This window comes from Antechinus flavipes, chromosome 4 (assembly GCF_016432865.1).
Source record: "Antechinus flavipes isolate AdamAnt ecotype Samford, QLD, Australia chromosome 4, AdamAnt_v2, whole genome shotgun sequence".
Lineage (NCBI taxonomy): Eukaryota > Metazoa > Chordata > Mammalia > Dasyuromorphia > Dasyuridae > Antechinus > Antechinus flavipes.
The window spans coordinates 110948914-110968262 of NC_067401.1; the positions used below are offsets into that span (position 1 = coordinate 110948914).

The following is a 19349-nucleotide window of genomic DNA, read 5'->3' on the forward strand; positions in this document are numbered from 1 at the left end:
CAAATAGCTACACCAACCTTTTAAAAAGCATAGGTGTCTAGGAGACATATCAACACTCCCCCCTCCCCATCGTGATAGGAACACTGGGGAAGTTGGGATTCCCCAGAAATTATAAGGAGAAAGTGAAAACCGGGAGAAAGTGCCAAGTGTTGTCGGGAGAGGTGAGCAAGAATTTTTTTAGCTGAGAGGCCTCTAGTTTTCTTCCTCCAGTGCCCCTAGAGTTATAGAGCTGGGGATGCCTCAAGGTTGATTGGCAGTTCTTTGTTCCTACCCCCCTCCCTCGCCCCGCTGGCTCCCCCCTGCTCCGTTCCTCCGCCCCCCCTCTCCTCCCCTCCCTCCGCCTTGCCTTTCCCCTCCCAGCTCCTGGGGTTGTGAGCCGGCTCATCGGCATGGAGACGCAGGAACTTCGGGGGCCCTTGGCTCTTCTCCTCCTCTGCTCCTTTGCCTCTGCTAGTCAGGACCTTCAGGGTAAGCTTGCCCCTACACCCCTTTACCCTTTCCCAGCCAATCTCATCCTTCATACTCCTGACTCAAGTAGCTAGAAACGTGTGAGTGGCGGAGCGAGGGCCAGAGATGGAGAGAATGAACTGATGGGTAGGAAAGGGACATCTTCTAAGGCCAGGTATGATGCCAAGGCAGGAAGCTCAAGGGATATTAGCAATTGATTGCCTTTAGGGTGACACTTCAGAATCCGCAAATATCCTCAGATGATTAGGAGAGATTTTGGAAGTAGACTCTGGTGAAGAAATTAGCCTTGGTGTCCATTTACTACACCACTCTGTCCCTGTGGTCCTGGTTACTCCTGAGGAAGGGGAGGATAGAGGTCCCTACTCTCTGGGAGGTCCGGTGATCAGATGGGCTGAGTGCCCTTGGGTGTGGGAGAGGTGGAGGCGGAGAAGGGACGACAGAGACACAGATTCTTTCCTCAGTTTGAGTAGAAACCACAGATTAGCCACAGGACATAGCAGCTGGAGGAGCTGTGGTCCTGGATCTCTCCAGTGGGAGGGGGAGAGTGACCAGATAGCTGCGAGATCTCATGGAGCAACTATTTTTCTCTCTGAGTATTTATATTGAACTCAACAGGACAGGAGGGGTTCAAAATGCAAGATGAACTGAAATTCAGCTATGGGGAGAAAATATAACTTGGCACATTGGTCACCAGGTGCCCACTTTTTCCCTGGTCTAGGAATAGTGGCTCCTCGGTGCCACCTAGTGGGGATATCTCCAAATTGTCTCACCTCTGAGTTAATATTCCAATCTTCAACTAGAATCCCTAACAGAGGAGGGCAATGTGTTTTAAGAGGGTACCAACCTCTGGCTCCACTGGCAGCAGCTCTCCGGAAAGCCCAGGGGGAGGCTGGGGAACCCTAAAGATGGAGCCTGTACCTCTGCACCTGGAGCCAGACTCCAACTCTGTTGTATTCCATCCTGATAGTGATTGACTTGCTGACTATGGGTGAGTCTCGGCAGATGGTAGCCATGGCAGAAAAAATCCGGACAGCTCTACTGACAGCTGGGGATATCTACCTCCTGTCCACCTTCCGACTGCCTCCCAAACAGGGTGGTGTTCTCTTTGGCCTCTACTCTCGCCGTGACAACACTCGTTGGCTGGAAGCCTCTATCGTGGGCAAGATCAACAAAGGTGATCCATGGGCACTATCTTTTCCTGGCTATGACCACCAATGATGGAGATATTTGATCAACATTGATTGTTTTCCTTTATCCTCTACTGGGAAAGAGTATTTTTTGACTGGCTAGGGATCAGTGGAGTACTTTCTTGATAAGTTCTGGGGGTGCCATCCAGGGCATTTCAAATACCTGAGAGAATATTCAAATAGGATGAATACTGGGGACTGAGAGGAGGTAGACCTCTTTTGCTAGGGGGCTTATGTTACCAGTGTTCAAGTGATAGTGCTGAGGGAAATATATCAGGATTGTGTGGGGGGTGAGGAATGGTAGGGTTCAGTGGGTACAGAACATCATTCTTACTTTCCTATTGGAAGCAAAAGTCTGATAGCCAAGGAAGAGGGGAAGGGGAGGGAGAGAAGGATTTTTTAACCCTTAAATGATGTCAGGTCCAAAAAGCAATCTCCTGCCTAAGTAATGCTTAACCACTGTTCACCACTGGAATGGAAAACAGTAGCACATATTGACCCAGTCCTTTCTGGGCAGTGTTGGTTCGGTACCAGCGGGAAGATGGGAAAGTACATGCAGTGAACCTACAGCAAGTAGGCCTAGCAGATGGACGTACCCACACTGCCCTGTTGCGCCTCCGTGGTCCTTCCCGGCCTAATCCTGCTCTACAGCTCTATGTGGATTGTAAGCTAGGTGACCAGCATGCTGGGCTCCCCCCATTGGCCCCTATCCCTCCTGCTGAAGTAGATGGACTAGAGGTTCGGACTGGCCAGAAGGCTTATATGAGAATGCAGGTGAGCAGTGAGAAAACTTTAATGTGGGGATGGGGGTAACCAAATGAAGACCAATAGCTAGTCTTGCTCTCTTCCTGTCCCATCAGGGCTTCATAGAGTCCATGAAAATGATTCTGGGGGGATCAATGGCCCGAGTTGGGGCACTGAGTGAATGTCCATTCCAAGGAGATGAGGAATCCATTCATAATGCAGGTGATACACTATCTTGATCTTTAATCCCTGTAATCCTTGACTCATAAAACTATGGACCTCTTGATTGCCATTTCCCTTGACCCACAATTCCTTTAATATTTAACCCTCCTACTTTTCTTTTTCTTGGGTTTCTGACTCTGTAATCTCTTTATTTCTGGCTTCATAATCTTGAAAGGGCCAAGAGATGTGGGGCCCAAGGAAAATTATTCTCTGAATTTCTTATTTTCCAACATTTTTATTCAAGCACATCAAATTAAAATGAATACTAAAGGAAGCTTAGAAGGAGAAAAGAATTTTAAAATAAAGGAACATCAAACTTGATATGATAAATATGAAAAATGGGAAGAGATGTTTTAGTGATAGTGTGATTATATAATAATCATAAATGTATCTTAAAACAACTAGTTAGATACTGCTTCTGACTCCTCCTCTTCCCCTTTAGACATCTGTTTCCCTTAATAACTTTCCAGCTAACTAGTGGGTAGAACCCCTAAAATATAGGGACTTGGGAATTCCCCCCACCTAAGGTACTGTTCTTTCTGACCTTCATAGTCATGATCCAAACTCTAAACCTTTCCAAGGTTCCTTATATGTTCACATGCCCATCTTCCCAATCCATTCTCCATTGCTTCCTCCATCCCCTTTCTAGATGAAAAAATGTTCTGTCTTTTTACTATGTTTTCTTCTCTCCTCCAGTGACCGGAGTACTTCATTCTATCCTAGGTGAGCAAGGAAGGGTGATGATGTGAACATTAGGGATGCTTAAGACAAGATCATTGTGTGATAGGTGGTGGTGGTGGTGGTAAGGAATTTAGTGGTCAGACTCATTTGGGCTTGATGGATTAAGAACTAAGGGAGAAATTAATGCCTGAGTTGCATATTTGCATGGAGGGCATGGTTCCAAGAGCATCTTGGGTGTACCATGGGTGTTTCAGTGACTAACAAGCTAAATACCTGTTGCTTACAGTTCTGAAACTTTCACTACTGTCTCATTTCTCCATAGGTGAACAGACAAAGGCACTAGTCACCCAACTTACCCTTTTCAACCAGATCCTGGTAGAGCTTCGAGAGGACATCCGAGACCAGGTTAGAAGCCAGGACCAAGCAGAGGGTAAGGAAGTAGGGGTGTGCCAGTGTTGACCATGCCTCCTAGCTTTTTTTTTCTTTCTCCAGGTTAAGGAGATGTCCTTGATCAGAAACACCATTATGGAGTGTCAGGTGTGCGGTGAGTGGGAGGGCCTGGAGAGGGGAATCTTAGTATGGCTTCTCTTGTTTCCTCCATGCTCCTAGACTCATTTCTACTACCCATCTCCCATAGTTCTCTGCCTATTAATCCCTCCCCCCCAACCCTTTTCAACTTCCCCTCACCCTATGGTGCCCCTTCTTGGTGGCTCCTGATAGTACCCCTCATTCCCCAGGCTTCCACGAGCAACGTTCCCACTGTAGCCCAAGTCCCTGTTTCCGTGGTGTGGACTGTATGGAAGTCTACGAGTACCCAGGCTACAGATGTGGGCCTTGCCCTCCTGGTCTTCAGGGCAATGGCACTCACTGTACTGACATAAATGAGGTGAGGGGGAAAGAGGTTAAGGATGGCAAAGGGAAGAATATGGGAATAAATGAAGGGAAATACAAGGATGATGAGAGAACTAAAGAAAGTTAGGGGATAAAGAAAGGGACTGAAGGGGATGAGATAGATACTAATGGGATACAAACTGGAAACTGGAACAATAATTAGGAGGGAGATAAGAAAACCAGGAAGGGGAAGGAACAGATGATATTTGAATGACACAAGGGAGAGAATGAAGGAACTGGATAAGAACCACCAGAGAAAAAGGAAAAAAGTTTGGGCAAAATAAGCAGAAGACTGGAAGAATTGGGAAGGGTTAAAAGGATAACACCAGAAGAATACAGAAAAAAAAGACTAGAGCCATAGGAATAGAGAAGGATGTGGGGTACTGAGCTGGAAGAGGTCTAGGGGGCTTTGGGCAACTTATCTAAGGATAAGTTCCCCAAGAGGATTCTGAGCCAAGTCTCCTCCTGTCCTTTCCTTCAGTGTGCCCATGCAGATCCCTGCTTTCCAGGCTCCAAATGTATCAACACCATGCCAGGATTTCACTGTGAGACCTGTCCTCAAGGGTACAAAGGGACCCAGGTGTCTGGTGTGGGTATCGACTATGCTCGTGCCAGCAAACAGGTTAGGCAGTTGGACCGTGTGGCTCAGACACTAAGGTGGGGAACTTGTCTAGAGGGTTCGACATTGACCTCTCGAAATGACCTGGACGTGATATATTGGCTTATTTGCATGATTTGGAAACTATCCAAGTCCCTGTGTTTTCTCCCTTGACTGTTCCTCAGCCTTTACCTTCCAGTGCCTTAACCTTTTAGATGATGAGAGCAGCTGCTTGTCGGGTCTCATTAAATCTAACCCCTTGGTTCCTCCAGGTCTGCAATGATGTGGATGAATGCAATGATGGCAACAATGGTGGCTGTGACCCCAATTCTATCTGCACAAATACTGTGGTGAGTTGGTTAGAGACAGTATCATGTAATAGAGACGGTGACAGGTTTGTAGTCAGGAAAGACCTGGTTTCAAATCCTGCTTCTAATATGTAATGGTTGTGTAACCATGGGCAAGGCACTTAACTTCTCTGAGCCTCAGTTTCTCTATATGCTATATGAGAATAAGCTCACCTATGATACCTACATGATGTGGTTCTTATGAAGATCAGCTAGGTGACATGATAAAGAGAGTACCAAGCCTGAAATCAGAAAGATCTGAGTTCAAATCCACCCTTAGATACTTGCTAGCTGCATGATCCTGGGCAAGTCACTTTGCCTTATTTGTAAAATGGGGATAATAATTGCACTGACTTTGTAGAGTTGTTGAAAGGATAAGATTATGCTTGTAAATGTTAGTTATTATTATTGTTATTAGAGACACATGAAAGAGTTTTTTTTAATATCAAATTAAAATTATACCAATGGACACCCAACAGATACCTATCTATACTTCACCCTATTGTGTGAAGTATACAGAGGTACAGTTGGGGTAGGTTGGTGATAAAGTATGAAGGGGCTCAAAGAGAGGACCAGTGAGTAATAGTGCAGGCAAATTTCCTGTGTCACTTTAGCTATACCTTGAGGGTTGAGGCAGGAGAAGAAAATATGTTCAAACATCCTGTTCTCCCTACTTCAGTGCCTGAGGCCTACAGATGTGGAGGCCAGGCAATGGTTCGGGTTAGTCAATTTCTCTGGCATGGAATACACTATAAGAAGCCCTGTTTTTGGAAGGGTTTTCATAAATCCAAAGCCATGCACAGAAAGAGTTTTAAAGTAAGCCTTAAAGTGACTGATGGAAAGAGAATGTCATTATTACTGGTGGCAAAGGAGAACAGAATACTAATTTTTCCATTGTTTCCATCTGCCCATTTCATGGGAGTTTCCAAGGTATCATCTTTTTTTTTTAAGCTTTAGAATTGATAGACACAGTGGAAAGTCCCATTATTCCAATTTCCTGCTCCTACCGGAGCAGCATAATATCCTTTTTATCCCACCTTAGTGAATTAGCACCATATTCCTCTGCTATACAAATGCCTGGCAGTGAATGTTTTGTTACTTACCAACTGATGATCCCGCCAATTCTTTACTCTTAGGGTTCCTTCAAGTGTGGTCCATGCCGTTCAGGTTTCCTGGGTAACCAGAGCCAAGGTTGTCTTCCAGCCCGGGCCTGTCAAAGCCCAGCACACAACCCCTGCCATGTCCATGCTCACTGTCTGTTCGAGCGAAATGGTGCTGTGTCTTGCTCGGTAAGCCAAAAGAGGGAAGAAAAAAAGAAAAAATGAGTCTTTGGGGGAAAGGGAGGGAACTAAGGAATTGGGAGCTGGAAAGAGGTAGAATATGTAGTAAGAATAGATCTAGAAGAGGGAAAGGCCTGGACATGAAGTAGGAAGAGAGAGGTGGGTCTGGAAGGCAAAAGGGAGCCCATTTTAGGAGAGATCTGGATGCTAATGTCCAGTTCTGATACTTTCCAGCTATGAAAGCCTACGAAAATCACTTCTTAGCCTGTCTTGTTTTATAAATGAGGATTGTGATCATAATATATTGTTCTTTTAAAATTTCAAATATAAATTGTTTCTGGAAATCTCATCCGAAACTCTAATTTTCCTGCATTCCATTCTAGTGCAACATAGGATGGGCAGGGAATGGGAATGTCTGTGGCCCTGACACTGACATTGATGGCTACCCAGACCAGGCCCTGCCCTGCATGGATAACAACAAGCATTGCAAACAGGTGGGTATGGTGAGCATGGGATGACCAGGTAGAGTTGGGGTCAGGTCTGAGCTCTACTCTTATCCTTATTACCTGCGGTGGGATCTTGGACAAATTGTTCTATCTCTCAAGGCTTGTGTTCTTGTGGGTTAAAAGGGATCATAGTGGCAGCCCTACCTGAGTTACATGAGACAATGGAGGCAAAAACGATGAACTCTAAAAGTCATTCTTCTTCTTCAGGACAATTGCCTCTTGACACCCAATTCTGGGCAGGAGGATGCCGACAATGATGGAGTGGGTGACCAGTGTGATGATGATGCTGATGGCGATGGGATCAAGAATGTGGAGGTTTCTCTGGGCTCCTACTTCTCTAGTCCCTCTGGTCTTTTCATCGCCCTCTCCTTTGTCATCTCTGCCTTCCCTCTTTCTGTTCTGTTTCTCCATACACATCCTATTTCCTTATTCTGTTCCTCTAATATTGTTCTTGACCTCTCTCATCTTTGAGTTGAAAAGCCTGGGTTCCTCCAGATATAATTGTGTGGCCATGAAGAAGTCACCTTTCTCTGGGCCCAAGTTCCTTATCTGGGTAATGAAGAAGTTGAATACAATGGTTTCTAAGTCTCTTCTAGCTCAAAATTTTATCTTGTGATTTGGTGTGAGTGACTAGAGAAAGGGCATAATCAAATTTGGTGAGGGGCTGAGGTAGAGGCACAAGACTAGCACAGAGGCTTCGGAAGAGTGTGCTTAGGGCTGGATTTGTGGGTGGTGGCCCTGGAGGCAGAAACCCTAGCAAGCCCCAGCACATCTGTCCTGTGAGAGAGTATTGGGTGCCTCAAATGAGCAAAGCTTCAACCTGTCTCTTCTCCGTTCCCCCTACCCCCCCAGGATAACTGCCGGCTGTTTCCCAACAAAGACCAGCAGAACTCAGACACAGATTCATTTGGTGATGCCTGTGACAATTGTCCCAATGTACCTAACAATGACCAGAAGGACACAGACAGCAACGGGGAAGGGGATGCTTGTGACAACGATGTGGATGGGGATGGTGCGCAGGAGGTTCAGAAAGAAAAGGGCCTGGGGAGGAATGGTAGCAGGGGAGGGAAGGAACCGATGACTCAAGTGGGGATCACTTGGAGAGGCTAAGGTCTAGTGGATGGGAATGGGAACTCTTGTAGTCACAGTGTGGCCTGGTCCCATGCAGAGAGGGAGCGAGTGTGTTAGATAAGGAACAGGATAGTGAAGGATTTGGGGGAAGGAGACAGAAGGGAGTAGAAGAGGGGCCTCAAGAGGTGGGAAGCATTGGAGCCAAGAGGGAAGTTAGCCTTGGAGAGACAGATATGTAGCTCTTCTTGGGGTAGGAGATCACATGGAAGCATTTGCTTATATTGGGAAGGACTGTGCTCATTCTTGGGGTGATTTTGTATTTCCCTTGACCCTCTCTTCTAGGAATCCCTAACGGGCTGGACAACTGCCCAAAGGTCCCTAACCCCCTGCAGACGGATCGGGATGAGGATGGGGTGGGGGATGCTTGTGATAGCTGCCCAGAAATGAGTAATCCTACGCAGGTACAGGGGAAGGGAAAAGGGAGAGGGATGTGAAGAATGTGGGCAGAGCAGAGACTGGGGCTAAAAGAAATCAACCTCTTGCCTGAAACAAGGAAGGGGACCAGGTTGTGGTGGGGTTAACCAGGGCAAGAAGTGAGAACAGGTCCCCATCTCTCAGACAGATGCAGACAGTGACCTGGTAGGGGACGTCTGTGACACGAACGAAGACAGGTAGCGTCTTGGTCAACTGATTTGGGGAATCTCTCTTCTTCAGTGTCCTTCCAAATTTTCTAATTGTTTTAATTCTTCCTTGCCTATGCTGAGTTGAGAATAATTCCTAGAATGTGCTCATTCTTTCTGCTTCAGTTGCTGCCTTTAAAAGCGGCTGCTTCCCATAGGATTTCATCTTCATTTCTAAATGTAGTGGGAGGTGGGAGGGATGCAAAAATAAGGCCAGGGCTAAGAGAAACCCCAAGCAAAGGAGTAGAAAGGATGCAGGATGTAGTACTCTGTGAGGGCTTTAACCAGGTGCTGTCTCTCTCATGAGCAGTGATGGTGATGGACACCAGGACACCAAGGACAATTGCCCCCAGCTACCCAACAGCTCCCAGCTTGATTCAGATAACGATGGGCAGGGTGATGAGTGTGATGGAGATGATGACAATGATGGGATCCCAGACTATGTGCCCCCTGGTCCTGATAACTGTAGGCTGGTGCCTAACCCTAACCAGAAGGACTCAGATGGTGAGGAATTGGTTCAGTAAAGATTCTATTACAAATTAGCTTTCCTGGGAAATTAAACACTGACAAATTCAAACCCTTCTATGCTTGGGAATTGGGAGGGGGAAAATGGAGGGAAGTAGAAGGAATGGGTCCAATCCATAAGCAAAATTTGTGGAGGGCACAATATAGCTCAGAGTAGGAAACATTATGCCCTGAATCATATCTGCATAGGCAATGGTGTGGGGGACGTGTGTGAGGATGACTTTGACAACGATGCGGTGGCTGATCCCCTTGATGTGTGTCCTGAGAGTGCTGAAGTAACACTAACTGACTTCCGGGCTTATCAGACTGTAGTCCTGGATCCTGAGGGGGATGCCCAGATTGACCCAAATTGGGTTGTACTCAACCAGGTAGATATCTCTAGTGGGGTTCCTGAGTTCCTCGGGCTTTGTGAACCTGGAAAGGAAGGGGAACACTAGGATTAAGTGCCTTGTTTCTTCTCCTCCACAGGGTATGGAAATTGTTCAGACTATGAACAGTGACCCTGGCCTGGCTGTGGGTAGGTAGTGGCCATCCTCTTAACAACTTGGGAATGGGAGGGAGGAAAGAAACAAGGGAGGTATGGATAAGAGAGTGGAATTAGAGGGCAAAGGGGAAAATCACAAGAGCCAGGTTGATAATGTCAGGATAATGCAGCAAGTGGCTTGGTGGTCCCTTGTCACTTCTTTCTGCCACCATTTTCCTGTAATTAAGTCTTGATTCCTGCTGATCTACTGGGACAAGTGACCATTAATGAGGAAGAATCTCTTCTCCCTGCCTCCCACCCCACCCCAGGATACACAGCCTTCAATGGTGTAGACTTCGAGGGCACCTTCCATGTGAACACAGTGACAGATGATGATTACGCTGGTTTTCTCTTCAGCTACCAAGATAGTGGCCGATTCTACGTAGTCATGTGGAAACAGACAGAGCAAACTTACTGGCAGGCAACACCCTTCCGTGCTGTGGCCCAACCTGGCCTGCAGCTCAAGGTCTTCCAATCTGTCCTTTCAAACCCAGGGCCAGGGAGCCTAGGACTTCCTGCAGTTGGCCCATGGTCCCTCCTTTCCCTGGCTTTTTCCCAGCCCCCTGTCCAGCCCTCTATAATTTGGGAATTGATCCCAGAAACTCCTGATATTACTTTCTCAATTCTTCCTTTCCATGATCTATTCCTCAAGTGATTCTTCTGACACATCTTCATTCCCCTTCCAATGTATGACACCCATTCTTCCCTTTGCTCTCTCTCAGGCAGTAAAGTCAGTGTCTGGTCCAGGCGAGCACCTCCGAAATGCCCTGTGGCACACAGGCCATACACCAGAGCAAGTTCGCCTACTGTGGACAGATCCACGAAATGTGGGCTGGCAGGACAAGACTTCGTACCGCTGGCAGCTGCTTCACAGGCCTCAAGTTGGATACATCCGGTGAGGGAAGGAGAGACAGAGCCCCTCCTCTGGGAACCCTACATAATCATCCACTATACAGCCCCCTTTCTTTTGCCCTCCTCTAGGCGAGTCACAAGTTGGCAACTTGTCATGACTTCTCAGCCAGTTGGCCCTGCCTGCCCTGGGCAAACTGGAATTATAATTTTAGACATGAAAGGGATTTCAATTATCATCTAAGTTCATCATATTCATTTGAATTCAAAGATAAGGAAATCAAGGACATTTAGTGAGTTAGTGACAAGCTAAACTCCAGGGCTAAATGTTAATACCCCTATTCTTTACCCTGAATTGTTGCTGCATTACACACCAGTCAGTAAACTCTTAACTCCCCGTTAGGAAACTCAGTGCATGGCCTTAATTGAATAACACAACTTCCACACAAAGCTCAGTTCAGAAAGCTCTTGTTACCATTACAAATACCAAGACTCAGTGAGGTAGGGAGGGAAAAGGAGGAGAAGACTGCTGATCTTAGGAAAACGGGAAGTCAGAACAGTAAGTAGATGAGACTTGCCCCAACACAAACATTACTCACCAAAGCTAAGTAGCTAGCTGTGTATATACTCCCCCCTCCCAAGTTCTTTCCCCTTTAAGGTGCCTGGGCCTGTGGGGGGCCAGAGCAGGGGAGCTGTGTGTGTCTGTGGGGGGGTGGACTGGAGCCTGGGAAGTGGGTGACTTCACCCCCCTGTCCATTGTGCCCATCGCCATGGCAACTCAATCCCTGCTTGGAATGTGGCTGGGGCTTTGAGATGCAAAGGGGGATGGACAATGAGCTGGGGGCCCCTAGCCTGAGAACAGCTCTCCCCTTCCTCCTTTCCCCCTCCTCCACTCCTCTCTCAAGCCTGATGAGATCATGAGGGACTGGCAGGGGATTGAGTGAGAACTTTGATTTGTTAACAATTCAGTGTCCAGAGGACACCCCAAACTCATGAATTTCCTTCTCCTGGGCAGGGTGAAACTCTATGAGGGTCCCCAGCTGGTGGCAGATTCTGGGGTGATCATTGATACATCCATGCGGGGGGGTCGCCTGGGCGTCTTTTGCTTCTCCCAAGAAAACATCATCTGGTCTAATCTACAGTATCGGTGCAATGGTGAGGTCCTGAGAGCTGGGGAAGGGTCATTGGGATTCAAGACCATCCCCACCTGCCCCTGGTACCGTTCAGCCCATACATTACCCAGATTTAAAGCTAAAAGGGAGCAGAGAACAAGAGTGGGTCCCCAGAATTGGGAAAAGGGGGAGGGGTTTTGAGTCTCAGCTTCTTTCAGTCTTTCCCTGGGAGAAGGGGATGGTAGTTTATTGTAGGGTGCCTCTCCATCTTTGGCTCCTCTCTCAGTCGTGGGATGGGTCATATGATTTCTCTGACTTCCCTCATCCCTCCTGCTTTCAACCCTTCCAGACACAGTGCCTGAGGATTTTGAACCATTCAGGAGGCAGTTGCTTCAGGGACGGGTGTGAGGGTCCATCCAGGAAGATTCAGGATCTACTCAAGACCCTCTGGTTCCAGATTGGAGGTTTAGGGAACGAGTCTTTCCAAACTCTCTTCCACCCCGTTCCTTCCACTCCAGATGGGCTGGAGATCCAACTGCTCAACGTGTGAGAAGTTTGGAGATGTCTCTAGGGCTCCGTCCCGTCCCTTCCCTCCCTCGCCCACCCTCCAGGAAAAATGTTTCTATAAAGTTCATGTTGTTTTCTACCCAGCCGGTGCAATTGCTTCTTTGGGAGGGAACCCGGCCCAGGAGAAGAAAGAATGGACAGCCCCGTGGGAAGGAGGGAGGGAAAGAAATTGGTAAACTGGGAAATGTGGGGAGTCGATCGAGGTAAAGCTACAGACTGGCACTTGGGCAGAGAAAAGGGAAAGGGCAGCAGGAGAACGAGTTGGATCGCGGGGGTGCAGCGGGGAGGATGGAGGCTGGTGGGACTCACTGCGGGCGGCGCCCGTCCAGGCGAGGTCTCCTCAAGTCAGCGGTCAGGAGCCAGGTTGCCCTGCTCGGGGTGAGGGGGAGGCCGGGGGGCCGGAAGGGCCGGAGGCCGGGACGAGTGCAATATTGGCGGGGAAAGAACAACACTGCACCACGTCCCGTCCCTCCCGCCCGCCCGGGGCCCGGGGTCCCCACTCCCCCGGAGCTGGGCCGGGCTGGGAAGAGCAGAAGCCAGAATTCGGCAGGATGAGCAGCGGTGAAGAGACGTCCAGCTTGGACTGTCTGGACCAGGTCGAGGAGTAAATGGGTGCGTGGAGAGGCCAGAAAGCGCTGGAACCCAACCGCAGAGCCTCGAGGGCGGCGATTCTCCGACGCCCGGGCGTCCTGCGCGCCTCCCCTTTAAATACTCGGACTGTGCGGCGCGGAGTCGTAGCCATGGTGACGCGTGTCCCAGCAACCGGGCTGAATGGCTGTCGCCTGGAAACGTCGGAGGTTGGAGCCGAGGTCGGAGCCACCCACCCAGAGTTCTAGCTCCCTCGATTCGGGGCGGGGAAGAATGGAGTGTGAGGGAGGAGGGGCCCCTCCCCAACACAAAACCCCAAATCTCGTGGCCCTCCGAGATCCCGCCCCTGACAAGTCTCGCGATATTACTGCTCTGGAGGAAATGGCTCTGCTCCGTTTTCTCTTTGGCTTCCACGTTCCCGGGAATATCAACCTATCCCGGGGCTGCTTACAGGTCCTTTCCCCACAGTCTCCCTGCTACAGCTTTGCCGCCCGAAAGAGGTTCCTCCAAGTCTCGGGGCGGCTGCCCCTCCCCTACCGCTGGTGGGGCGGTGGAAAGGGCCCCTCGGCCCGGGGAAGTCGGAACGGGGCAGATTAAGGGAGGGACTAGCCCTAAACGAGGCAAATTTAACTAAGGATTGCAAAAAAGATGCAGAGCTTTTTGTGAGGGAGTTAGGGATCGGAGAGGGTGCCCATCAGTCGCGGCACGGCTTAAATTAGGGTCTGGGAATATGATGGAAGAAATAAGGGCTGACGTTTATATAGTGCTTACTGCATGCCAGGCAGTGTGCCAACGCCCCCCGCAACAGCATTTGATCCTCCCAACCCTGCCATTTTTATGTTCGTTTGGCACGGGAGAAAACTAGCAATTAGCTTAAGTGACTTGCCCGGAGTCCCACAGCTAATAAGCGTCTGAGGTCACATTTGAACTCAGGTGGGCTTGCCTACCATACGTGAAAAATTGGAGGAGGAGGGTTTCGAGATACCTGACAAAATTTATAATAACTAATGTGGAATAAAATGACCAGAACCCTGGAGAATAGTTTATGTAATGATAATATGCTAAAGACAGACAACCTCGATAGAATTAGGAATTCAGATTAGTGTCATAACACTAATCAACTAATAAATAACAACTAATCACAGCTCCAGAGGGTTTCTGAGGAGAAATGCTGTTTTTCTTGACTGAACAAGTTTGTAATGTTTTTTCCTTTTGTTTTCACTTTCAGGAAAGGGAGTAGAATGGGGAGATGGAGGAGAAAAGATAGATTTTTGCCGATTGAAAACGCAGTTTTTTTAACTTTTTTTTTTTTTAACAGTTTTTAAGAACTCTGAATTTCTTGAGATCCTTAGTTCAAATCCTGCCTCTGCTACTCAACAATTCTGTGACCTTGGGCAAATTATTTAACCCATCTATTCTGTTCGAGTTTCACAAAATCCGTTTATTACCCAATCCATATAGTAGTTATCTATTATCTCCTGTTTTTATCTACTGCTCCCTTCCCTCTTTCTCCAAGTCATCTTAAGGATTCTGCACCTGGCTTCCAATCTTTCTCTCCTGCCTTTACACAAATGGACTTTAACACTCATGTTAATAATCCTTCATTGAACACTTTAACCCCCCCCCCAATTTCTCAATCTGTTTAACTCCCATGATCTCCACTCAGTCTCAGTGATTACCATATGATTAACCTATATGTTCAAAGAGGATACTTTTCTTAGAGGTTCACAAAAATCACCCAATTTTTTCTAGTATCTATTATCTACTGTTAGCTACTGCTCTTCTCCCTCTTCATGAGGGAGCTAACTCTTAGTTCACAGTCTTCCTTTCATGCTCTTATATGAATAGACCAGTATGTGTTGATGGGTCCTTTAAACACCCTAACCCCACCAGTATCTCAGTCTGCTGTACTATATTCCCTCCACTCCACTTCAGGTATATGATTGACCTTGCCATCATGAGCATGTGTTTCACTACTGTGTTTAAGAACCCAATCTCTGTTATCTGATCATTTCATCTCTCTCTGGTTTCCTTCTCCTAAACTTAACTGTTCCTTCTCATAGCTACCTCTTATCCCTCCCTCCTTGAATACTTTCCTGCTCTAGCTTTACTTTCCTCCCTTCCCAATCTTGAACTTCTAATTAATTATTCAGCCCAACAGTTAATTAATTATTCAGCCCTACTCTTGAATCTTTTGTCCTGTTGCTGTTCATATCTTACCAAATATAGACAATGAAATTATGCTTACCATTGTTTGGGAAAAAAAGACCTACCCAAAGTGACTACTACAGAGATCACTCATAGAAAGCAGAATTATCTATTAGAATCTCGAGAAGCAGACCCCATCCTGATCTGTGAGCCAAATTCACAGCAGGAAAGAGCCACTCCCTTGAAAAGCTTCACAGCTTTTATACATTTCAAACAAAGAACCTCCAAAATCCCATCCTCTATATGTTGTGATTGGTTACATAAACCTTTATTCCCCTATTTGGTCAATGGAATGCAGTAGACAAGGTGATATACAGCTTCTGCCTGTAATCCCTTCTTTGGACAATGCAGTCCAGGCCTTATTTAAAATCATGTGACTGAGGCCTATAGGCCTGATCTACTTTAACAGTCTCTGATCAATATGTGCTTAATCTGTAAGTTCCTCATTTTTCCACACAATCTACCCTGTTATTCATAAATATATATGTATATATATATATTTCCTCATGAAGAACTTACATTGTGGTCAAATTCAATTAACATCTCTACACATTGCTTGTTAATCTCCTCACCTGGATCATCCCTTATTACTGCCTCCCATCCCTCTTTCTTTAAAAATCATCATTTTAATGGCATCCTCTGTATGTAAGATTCTTGACAGTGATCTTTGAACTATTCTTGTTACCAATGTAATCATACAGGGTAAACATAGTGGCAATAGAATGATACCAGGGATTGCAATGTTTGTACCATAAGAGCTGTTTTCACCAGCCACCATCAAACCAAGACCACCAGCCATTTGTGAAGGGAGATTTCCAGACTTGTACAGGCACATGAACTATCCTGTGAATGCCCTTAGTAATTTCTTTTACTACTTGTCCTTTGTCATCAATTTGCATACAATAGGTGTACAGGTTTTGTTTCTCACAGACCCCTCCTTCCTCTGCTAACATAAGCTAAAACTAATCTATATTATAAAACAACTTCTCTTGTCTGGGTGGCTTGATCGGCTAATAGATTAAGGACTTGAGCAGTTTGGTTAATTGTTACCTCTAGGACTGCTTGCAGTTGAATTAATCTATTATATATATATATAGTCCAATATCCCCAACCACCACCTTGGGCTCATGTCACCGGTCCATATTCCTTGATAGTCTCTGCTGGGGGCCAGGCATCTCCCCACCTATTAGCATCACCAGCTTGAATAGATTATGGGGTGCTTGACAAATAGGCTTCAACTAAATTCCTTCAAACATCCCTCATTACTCCTTAATGAATGCTGGTGGACACAATTAACCCATATTACAAACAATATTTAACTTGCTCCATCTGTTTCTATGCTCACCACAATCTATGATATATGGTCAACGAGTAAAGGTCCATTCACACCATCCATGGCCCTGCACTTGTTTGATTTAGGCAATGCCCTAATAAGGTATCCCAGATCAATATCACTATGGAGATTTTACATGCACAGTTCATCAGTTCCTTTTCAATGTTTGTCTCAGCTTGTTCTCTGGATTCAATTTGGAAGTCCACACCCTCGGAGTGTCCACTGGTCCTTTATTTCTGGTATGTTCCATCCATCCCCTTTCCTGTGTAGCACTGCTGTGTCTGATGTCAAGAGGATCTGGAACAGTCCTTCCTAAGTCAGGATCAGCTTGTCCTCCTTTCACTTCCAAATCAGGACCCAGTCTCCAAGCTAGAACTTATGCACTGTGAATCCTAAGGGAGGAGTCTGAGCAATAAGCCCTTTTAGTTGTAAAGTTTTCAGATGTTACAGTAAAGACAGAACATATTCCCTTAAAAACAAATCCTTGGTCTCAAATATTGGGTCCAAGGAAGAATTTTGAATCCTTTTTGGATAAAGGTGACCATACAATAATTCATAAGGTGATAATCCCACATCCCTTCAGGGTTTTGTTCTAATTCTTAATAAGGCAAGGGGAAGGCACTTGGTCCAGGACAAGTGTGTCTCAACCAACTTAGTCAGTTGCTGTTTAATTTCCTTATCCATCCTTTTCACTTTACCTGATGAGGGCGGATACCATGGGGTGTGTAAGTCCCATGATATTTCTAGAGCTTGGGCCACAGATAGGAGGATCTTATCTGTGAAATGGGTGCCTTGGTCCCAATCTATTTGCTCCAACAACCCATACCCTAGAGTGATATGCTCAAGGAGTACTTTTACAACTGCTGAGGCAGTTTCCCGGGCAAGGGGGAAGGCCTCCAGCCACGAGGTCAGATGGTTTACTATAACCAGCAGGTATTTGAGACGCCCCACTGAGGGCAGCTCTGTAAAGCCCACCTGTATGCTTTGGAAACGCCTGGGGGCCTTCCTCTTTTTTGGACTTGTCATTGGGCCGCACTATTCGTCCTTTGACAAACAGGACACCCACTGACCAATTGCCTGCTATTGTGTACAAGCCTGGTGCCACCAACTTAGCACCATGTCACACAGGTCTTGGACCCCAAGGACTGCCCTATGTAAATGTTGGAGTACATGTCTCATACCTGCTGTGGTCCCTGCCATTACCCCCCTGCCGTTAGGGAGGAGCCAGTGCCCCTCTGCTTCGGATTTCCTGCTTCTCTTCTGGAGTAAGGGAAGGTGGAGGCATTGGAGGCAGAAATGCCAGAATTAGCACCATCATTTCCTCCATACTTACAGATTCCTCTTCTCCAAGCAGTTTCCCCTTGTCTCAAATGAATCTCTTCTTTGGTGCCCCTGCATATGAACCACTGCAATGTTCTTAGGTAGCATAAGATTAGTCAAAATTTCAGTGACCAATGCCCTGTACGCCAATCCCTTCCCTTTACTGTTTCCATTCTTTCACTCAAGTAATTTATAGGATCTAATTTCTTTTTCCCTTCACTTATACAATGACCTAAATATTTTACCTCACATTTCATAAATCGCAATTTGTCTTGAGAAATTCCCAGTCCCTGTGCTCCTAAATAATTTAACAAACTGATAGTGAGTTGGACAAGGTCACTTTTTTTCCTCCCTGCCACAAAAAGATCATCTACATATTGTAAGACTTTTAACAGTAAGAAATTTATCTCAGAATGTTCACACAATTCTTATATACCCAAATAGATTTTTCATAAATTGAATATTATACCAGTCATTTTGCTTTTAAAATACCCAATACACAGAGAAATCTCAAACTACATATTGTCCATGACAAAAACATTTTCAAAAGGACAAAGGCAAAAACTATTATCCTTGGCATCAATAATTTAAATAATTGGCCATCATAAAAGAATCTGAAAAGTTCTTAAAAACATCAATTAAACTTTTTGAATAACTATTTCAAACTATAGATTACATTTCTGATCGTATTCTTAAAACAAAACCATTATGTTTCAAAGAAACAAATATTCAGTCAATTAACCAAGCCACTACAGAAAATGACTGGAATGTACTTGATTGGGGGAGGGAGGAGAGGATTCCATGTGGCCACTTTTCTCCCACTCCTGCACTCCTGGACAAAAGATTTCCTCCTGTTTCTCCACTTAGTTTCCTACACAAGAATCCTTCTCAAGATTTAGGCAATCAATTTATTTCCTTTCTTTTTCCAACTGATTCTTCCTTGATACATTTGGGTTCTCAATTTGCTCTTACAAACCAATCCTTCATAAATCTCCTGCATTCTTCTTTCCAGTTCCCTTCAGAACTTTTAAGATTCACAATATAGTGAATAACTAAAAAAAACTCCATAAAGCATAACTTACAATGTTAACAAATTACCCAATATGTATCAGAAGGTAACATACTGAATCAAATTGAATACAGCTGTTTTTAAAAGTTTTCTTTCTTCTGCCATATTTCTTCACACAGCAATTAGCATCTCTCTCTTATCTGTCCAGGCAGCTTTTATGGCCCAGTCCTGGCTAAGTTTGAATTTTTATTGCTCTTTCCCTTTAATCCTACTATCAGACTGCTTTTTTTTCCTGCTATTACTAAAATAGACAATTTTTTTTCTTTAGTAATAAAGGTATCAATATTCAAACAAATTCCAAGATCTTTTACTCAGAGGAAACAAATCTAGCATGCAAAGGCAATGCAAAATTATTACCCACAATTTCAGAATCATTTTTAAAATATCCTGTCTGAGTTTCGATCAGATAAGGATTTTATTGCCCTTTATTCTATCAGGCTCTGAAAACTCTTCAGCCTAGTTTTTCCTTACTTACAAATTAGCACATCAGGTTAAAAAGTTTAAAATCACAAGCAAATTTTATACTAAGTAACATTAAAATAACCAATTCTCAAATTTCTTAATCATTGTTCTTAAAACT

General features: G+C 45.6%; 1 protein-coding gene and 1 non-coding gene across 3 annotated transcripts; one reads left to right on the plus strand and one right to left on the minus strand.

Moving 5' to 3' along the window:
- Positions 1 to 376: 376 nt before the first annotated feature.
- On the plus strand, positions 377 to 12330 carry THBS3 (thrombospondin 3). Of its 2 annotated transcripts, XM_051993868.1 has the most exons (23): positions 377 to 468; positions 1436 to 1642; positions 2173 to 2429; positions 2516 to 2621; positions 3318 to 3344; positions 3625 to 3707; positions 3795 to 3846; positions 4040 to 4188; positions 4675 to 4815; positions 5064 to 5141; positions 6275 to 6427; positions 6802 to 6912; positions 7132 to 7239; positions 7777 to 7936; positions 8338 to 8456; positions 8614 to 8666; positions 8986 to 9179; positions 9390 to 9568; positions 9669 to 9717; positions 9993 to 10189; positions 10446 to 10618; positions 11588 to 11727; positions 12034 to 12330. In XM_051993868.1, the coding sequence occupies exons 1-23, from the start codon at positions 390 to 392 to the stop codon at positions 12090 to 12092; spliced, it is 2874 nt and encodes a 957-aa protein (XP_051849828.1). In that variant the 5' UTR covers positions 377 to 389; the 3' UTR covers positions 12093 to 12330. The 2 variants fall into 2 exon arrangements, with proteins under 2 accessions (XP_051849828.1, XP_051849827.1); XM_051993867.1 differs by lacking the exon at positions 12034 to 12330 and having other exon boundaries at positions 11588 to 12027.
- Positions 5798 to 5937, minus strand: LOC127563636 (small nucleolar RNA SNORA42/SNORA80 family). Its single transcript, XR_007954076.1, has one exon. It is a non-coding gene; the product is annotated as a small nucleolar RNA SNORA42/SNORA80 family (small nucleolar RNA).
- Positions 12331 to 19349: the final 7019 nt, after the last annotated feature.

What these genes read in the sequence shown, in the direction of transcription:
- THBS3 (XM_051993867.1), top strand. Translation starts at nt 390, where the DNA reads ATGGAGACGCAGGAACTTCGGGGGCCCTTGGCTCTTCTCCTCCTCTGC. An exon ending in ATGGGATCAAGAATGTGGAG is followed by an intron (nt 7,240 to 7,776) that starts GTTTCTCTGGGC and finishes CTACCCCCCCAG; the next exon opens with GATAACTGCCGGCTGTTTCC. An exon ending in TGACCCTGGCCTGGCTGTGG is followed by an intron (nt 9,718 to 9,992) that starts GTAGGTAGTGGC and finishes ACCCCACCCCAG; the next exon opens with GATACACAGCCTTCAATGGT.